This window comes from Sinocyclocheilus anshuiensis, unplaced genomic scaffold, assembly GCF_001515605.1.
Source record: "Sinocyclocheilus anshuiensis isolate Anshui unplaced genomic scaffold, SAMN03320099.WGS_v1.1 scaffold436, whole genome shotgun sequence".
Classification (NCBI taxonomy): Eukaryota; Metazoa; Chordata; class Actinopteri; order Cypriniformes; family Cyprinidae; genus Sinocyclocheilus; species Sinocyclocheilus anshuiensis.
In genome coordinates this window covers 647,541-654,261 of record NW_015560618.1, presented here as the reverse complement: position 1 = coordinate 654,261, position 6,721 = coordinate 647,541, and the positions used below count along the sequence as shown (strand labels likewise).

General features: G+C 36.4%; 2 protein-coding genes across 2 annotated transcripts in view; one reads left to right on the top strand and one right to left on the bottom strand.

The window, feature by feature from the left end:
- Positions 1-3,934, top strand: part of LOC107681751 (glutamate-rich protein 6) — an 11,475-nt gene extending 7,541 nt beyond the window's left edge. The window contains exons 11-13 of the mRNA XM_016478073.1: positions 1,445-1,600; positions 2,803-3,025; positions 3,146-3,934. Coding sequence (XP_016333559.1) covers positions 1,445-1,600; positions 2,803-3,025; positions 3,146-3,406 — 640 coding nt within the window. The 3' untranslated portion in view covers positions 3,407-3,934. The remainder of the gene's footprint in view (positions 1-1,444; positions 1,601-2,802; positions 3,026-3,145) is intronic.
- Positions 3,935-6,066: 2,132 nt separating this feature from the next.
- The window catches only part of selenot1a (selenoprotein T, 1a), a 5,395-nt gene continuing 4,740 nt past the window's right edge, over positions 6,067-6,721 (bottom strand). Inside the window, exon 6 of the mRNA XM_016478164.1 lies at positions 6,067-6,575. The gene's annotated coding sequence lies outside the window, so the exon portion shown is untranslated. The remainder of the gene's footprint in view (positions 6,576-6,721) is intronic.

Here is a 6,721-nt window from a genome sequence, read left to right as displayed (position 1 = left end):
TGAGTATCATCGGCATAACAGTGGAAACTAATCCCGTATTTTTTAATAATATTACCAAGGGGCAACATGTATATCGAAAATAGCAGAGGACCTAGGACAGATCCTTGTGGCACTCCATATTTTACTGGTGATAATTGAGATGACTCCCCATTTAAATTATGAGACAAAAGTTTAACTTTTTGGAAGGTGTGTGTACCGTTACATCTGGCGTAAAACCAACACAGCATTTCATAAAAAGAACATCATACCAACAGTCAAACATGGTGGTCGTGGTAGTGTGATGGTCTCGGGCTGTTTTGCATCTTCAGGACCTGGATGACTTGCCATAATTGATGGAACCATGAATTCTGCACTCTATCAGAAAATCCTGAAGGAGAATGTCCGGCCATCAGTTTGTGACCTCAAGCTCAAGCGCACTTTGGTTATGCAGCAGGACAATGATCCCAAACACACCAGCAAGTCCACCTCTGAATGGCTCAAGGAAAATGTAATTAAAGTTTTGGCGTGGCCAAGTCAAAGTCCGGACTTAAATCTGATTGAGATGCTGTGGCATGACCTTAAACAAGTCCATTCATGCTCGAAAACCCTCCAATGTGGCTGAATTAAAACAATTCTGCAAAGAAGAGTGGGCCAAAATTCAGTTGTTGCTGCAAAGGGTGGCACAACCAGTTATTAGGTTTAGGGGGCAATTACTTTTTCACGTATGGCCAGGCAGGTTTGGACAGCTTTTTTCCCTTAATAAATGAAATCATTATTTCAAAGCTGCATTTTGTATTTACTCTGCATTTTGTATTTATCTTTGTGTAATATAAAAATTAGTTTGATGTGAATCTTTTAAGTGTGACAAATATGCAAAAAAAAAAAAAAAACCCTGCAAAACCCTTTTCACGGCACTGTAAGCAAGCATTTAAATATCATCTTAATAAGACATATTATTTGGAGATATAGAGTGACAGCTGATATTTATTTTCATTTTATGCAAGAAATCTGCTATACCCTTATAAAGACAAGATCAGATCAGATTTGCACCTTAATTTTGATCTTGTAAATATTAGCAACTGCACAAAATTGCTATTTTTCTTTCTCTTTTAGTTTTTTTTGTTTTTTTTTCAATTTGGGCCTCTGAATAAAATTCTGATGTTTTTTCCCATATAATACTATATGAGACATAACCTGATGTATCAAATATGATACACAACAAAAAACATATGCAAACTTCAAATAAATAAAAAGTAATTATTAATTTCTAGGATTGTCTGTGACTTTAAATTTCATTAAGAGACAGAAAACACAAACTAAAAGTATGTTTTAAAGTGTACACGTATAAGGGCAAGAGAGTGGTGCAATGAATCATTAAAAAACTATAGATGATTTTGAAGTAATTTGAAAATGGATTTAGTCTATTACGTATTGCTGTTGTTTGTCCTTATTATCATGGCTACAGCTATCCCTCAGGAAACCTGGCTCTCATCATTCTCAGCAGCAAGAAGGAAAGGATCTGTATCATACATGATGACATGCCGACTCCTCTCTGTCCAGTCCGAGCCCTCTTTCAGTCTAATGGCAGAGCCACTTGTTACCATAGCAACGGCAGCATTTGGTAGGGTCGATTGCTATTACACTGACACAGATCTCAATGTCTCAAGCTGACTGATTATTGATCTGAGGAGGGGACAGTCTGAAGCGTTTAAAGAGGTAGTTCAATATGGACATTTTGTCAAGATTTACTCACCCTCATGTCATTTCAAACCTGTAGGTTTTTCTTTCGTCTGTGGAATATAAAAGAACATATTTTGAGAAATGTTTCGCTTACTGTTCGGTTACCAACATTCTTCAAAATATCTTCTGAGAAAGCAAGTCATACAGGTTTAAAGTCACATGAGTAATTGATGATAAAATGTTCGGATCTGTTCAGAAACACAATCAAAGATGTTTTTTCTTCTATTACAGCCAATAATGCAGAGAATACTATTAATTTGTTACGATTTTTGTTTTAATATTTTTTTTGTTAAAACCTGTCTACACACAAACAGATTTGCATTCAAAAGATAGACAGATGAGCCCAGAATCTAAGCATAGCAACATTAAGCCATTTCATTTTAACATATATAGCATTTATTAATCTAGTGCTAATGCTCATTTCTTCATACCCCAAATACATTTTTAACTTCAAATTCATTTAATGACCTCATGTCATCCCAAACCTATGAGACTTAAGGTGATTTTCGAAATGAAAATAGAAAATAGGCAGTGCTTCAGTGAATGAAACTTTTGACAAAGTCCAAGCAACCAGAATATTGACGATTCACATTTTTCAAAAAGACTCTGTAATTATAATCCTTATGAATCAAGTGGTAGAATTCAAGTCTTCTAAAGAGACATTATCATTTTATAAGATATTTAATTTAGGTATTTATTCAACATTGATCAATGCACATCCATAGAGCACATCAAATATAGGAAACAGAAGCTCAAACATGGTCAAATGTTATTGTACTTTTTAAAGTGTAAAGGTTTTGGATTCGTTGGGTGTCAATGGATGGACAAAGTAGATAAGAGAATATCAATAGTATCTTTAATAAATCAATAAAAATATCTTTGTGTTCTGAAGATGAACAACATGAAATGTTGGTTTGAAACAACACGAGGGTAAGAAAATTGTCAGAATTGACATTTTTGGGTGAACTATCTCTTTAAGTTATATAAGTTAAACTAATAATACCTCAGGTTAAAAGTATCTCAGTTAATCGAACAGCAAAAATACAAATGACATAACTGCGTGGCTCGTTTCCTGTGGAGCAGGTTGAGTATGGATGCTTGGGGTGGACGGAGTCTAGATGAAGGCGGGAGAAGGATCAGAACATGGAGCTGGACAGACAAGGCTCAAACACCAACACCCCTGAGACCACTCTTTCTGTCGCTCAACAGAAATATAGGGGTACGAGTTCTTGGTCAACAGTTGGTGTTTGTGTCATTCCTTGCTTCTGGACAGCAAGCCAGATTCAGAGTAGGCAGCTGTGAGCTGGTAAGAAAGTCTTTTTAATTTGATCTCCAATTTTAAAGACATTTTCTTGATCCGTCACACGTACTACTCAACTCAAACCAGTCCAGCTAAATGTTGTGTCTGCCATGTCTTTGCTTATAGTCCAAAGAACACAACATACCTCCTCAAGTCCTCATGTGTAAAGAGGAACTGGTACTTCTGGCATGCAGGGTTGGCCTTCACATGGCTCTGATACGGTTACAGCAGTGCCAAGCCTTCCCATCCAGCCCAACACACCTGCGGGTCAGACCTCCACCTTTCCTCCACTCGCTGGTCCGAAGGTTGAGGAGTTTAAGCCACAGAGTACAAATGGAAGAGCCAGACAAGGCCTTTATCCAGCACTGTCTGCAGGCCTGTCCATGAACTGACATGCTTAAAATTAGTATACAAAACATACTGGAGGAATTTCACTTGACTAAAGGTGCGAATTTTTGTAGAAAAAAGTTCCGATGTCCCTTGTCAATATTTTAGCAGTGTATGAAGTACTGCTCAGACAGAAGTGACTTTCAAACACAGCAGCTTTCTGTTGCGGTCAGTGTGGCAAATTCACGCAACCAACTACATTCCCTATCTGCATAGGGAACTCTTTCGCCCTCATACTAACTTCCAAAACAATCTCATGGCGAATCATAACTATTTTATGTTATGGCTCATTCATACGTTTTCGTATGGTCTGCCCCAGTGAGAGTTATGTTGTAAAACACTCACAATGTACAAATTCATACAAAATTGTCACCTCCCAAGGAATTCACACTTCGCAGAGAGGTTGATTGACAGGTGATCTGGCCAGTCAGAACGCTGAATCTGCCAGTTTGTCTGACAAACAAACCAGACAGGACAGTAGTTAACATCAGTGGACTTGAACATGAAAAATGTTGTGAACTGACATCTTTCCGTGGTTGAAACAAGTTACCTTTGATGTTCATTCATGTTTATTTTGTGCTATAACTAGTAAAGAAGAAGAGATGATCGGCTCACGTGCCGCTTGAACTGAGGCGCTACAGCAATCTGTCACGACACATTAAAAAGCAACAAAATGGTATTTATTGTTTGAATTTCTAAAAAAAAAAAAAAAAATGTAAAGACTTCGTTTTATTCCAAAAGTAACCTTCTTGTCTGTCGTCGTGTTGTCAGTGTCCTCTTTGCTCCGCGATGTATTTCTTTACTGCGTAAAAACATGATGCAACAGTAATTAAGAGTGGATATGCATACAAAAGCTGGCCATAAGCGATTATTTATAGTTAAAGTCTTTCATACACACACCTATGATTTCGCTTCAGAAGACGTTGATTTATCTATTGGGGTTGTATGGATTATTGTCATGACGGCTGTGTTTTTTTTCAAGTGTCAATATTTGGGCACTCAATTACTTGCATTATATGGACTTACAAACATTGAAAAAATTTTTTTGTGTGTTCATATGAAGAAAGAAAAAGTAATGTACATCTGCAATGGCATTTGGGTGAGGAAACAATGAATTTTCATTTTTGGATGGACTATCCCTTTAAGGTTCGCTTCGCAATCAGATAATAAAGGCTGATTCACACCTGTAACAGTAACTATACCGATAGGAACGATAAAGCAATAAGCCCCATTTACAGTGAATTTATTCACGGGGCTTATTGCTTTTATAAAACGGTTATTCCATATACGTAGTTAAGTTTCACAAAATAAAACAGAGCAAATAAAGTGTAATGATATTAATAAAAACAGTATTCTTCCACCAAACAGTTGCTCAGAAACAGTTGTGGTTGCAACAAAGTGGTTGCCAAGCAACACACAAAGAAAACAAAGGTGAATGTTTGTAATTTACAACAGCTTCGAACGCGGCTCAACCAATCAGAATCAAGGACCGGAACTATCCGTTTTATAAGATTCTTTTTATTATAAGCGTACGCTGTAGTTTTGTTGCCTGCCGGTTTGCCTGTCTGTTTTTACCATTCATTAGCTGGAAAAAATAGTTCCGAAAATGAATTTAACTATATTGTTCCTCTGTGGCACTATTGTTATAGCTGTGGTGTGGACTGTCGCTATTCTCATAGAATTAAAAAGACATTTAACTTTATAGTTATTATCCTTGGTGTGGACAGGCCTTAAGCCTAGGTCTAGACTAGTCCTTTTTAAGAGAGAATTTACAGCATTATCTTAACCTAATCAACATTACACAAACTGACCTAAATGTTTTACTAGTACCCAACATATTGCGTGTAATTTTACATGTAACATTATCAAAAATTCTAGGTACTGCAATATAATCAAGTTCTTTTTATTCCAATTACAGAAATATAACTCCATGTTGAAAAGCATTTAAAGTCTGCATGAAATCAAAATGGACTTTTTACTTTATTACCGCACATTGCTAGTCTCGATGTGAACAATTAATCAGTGCAAGTTAATCCGCTGAAAAAAAAAATAGTTTGTCTTGGTTATCTTTAATCAAAATCGGAACATTTGCTTCCGCTCTGAAATGGCATTCACCCCTCTAACCGTTAGATTGCTACGAGTAAGAGACAGAGGAGGAGTGCAAAAGTAAAACCACGCCCTCTATTCAATATTCCGTTTCAGCTGGAAATACGTCACTACACTGAAATAAAGTCAGCAGCAACTTCCGGTTCACGCAGACTTTAAGCTGAATCTTTTTGTACAGTGAAAATTGTGCATTTCAATAACCAAAATAAGATAAAGACTTCATTAGACAAAACACATTGACTGTAAATCTCATTTCACAGTTGGATTCTAGATGGTGATAAGCACATAAGACTCTTTACCTGAAGTGATCTGGGTAAGACCAGAATAAACTAAATTCTTGACTAGGTTAATGACATTGCAGGACAAATGGCTGAACAATGATATTTCACAGCATGTTTAATAAAAAGAAAGGAGTCATTTTCTAATGGTAAAGTATTATTTCAAACCTTAATTGCAAAAATATGTTACTCTTGTAATTTTCTCATTTTTTCCCAAATGTTTTAAGACTGTAAAACGCATTTGCAAGTCTGTTCCCCTAACAAAGAACAACAATATTTAGTTTTATTCCATTTTATTTTCCTTTTAGTAAACATTTTAAGCTATACAAAGCAATATAAAATCCAGAGCTCAGAAATATAATTAATGTTACTTAGTTGTTAAATTATCATGATGGGGGTTGGGTGTATAAGTTAGGAGCTTCTCATATCTACTTATTAATTAAAACAAAGACCAAGAGTTAGCAGTGCAGTAGGATGTGAAAGTAAAACATGCCATCATAAATTCTGTTGACTGAGCTAACTGAACTAAAATGAAAATTGGAGTCATTGTGAACATATATCCTGACCTGAACCAAATGGTTATCGCACAAGAGATGGGATGCAATCATAATTATATGGCCACTGTTGTTGCCGTAGATCCCACACCAGCATCTGTAGGTGGTGCATCTCCGAGGGGCACGGTGAGGGGAACGCAGAACATCGGGCGTGCGCTAGTAGAGTCTCTACTTTCAGCGCAAACCTTCATAAACGTCCCCTCACAACCGTAGGAGAGCTTCACCAAAGAACTAAAAGACAATGTGGAAAAAAAGTACAGAGTAAATTAATTCACCTAAAGGGGGAAAAAGCAATATCATCTGCTTTAACTCTTTGATTAATATATTCCACTGTACAAAAAAAAAAAAAAAAAAGAACCCACATGTTTGGCCAAACT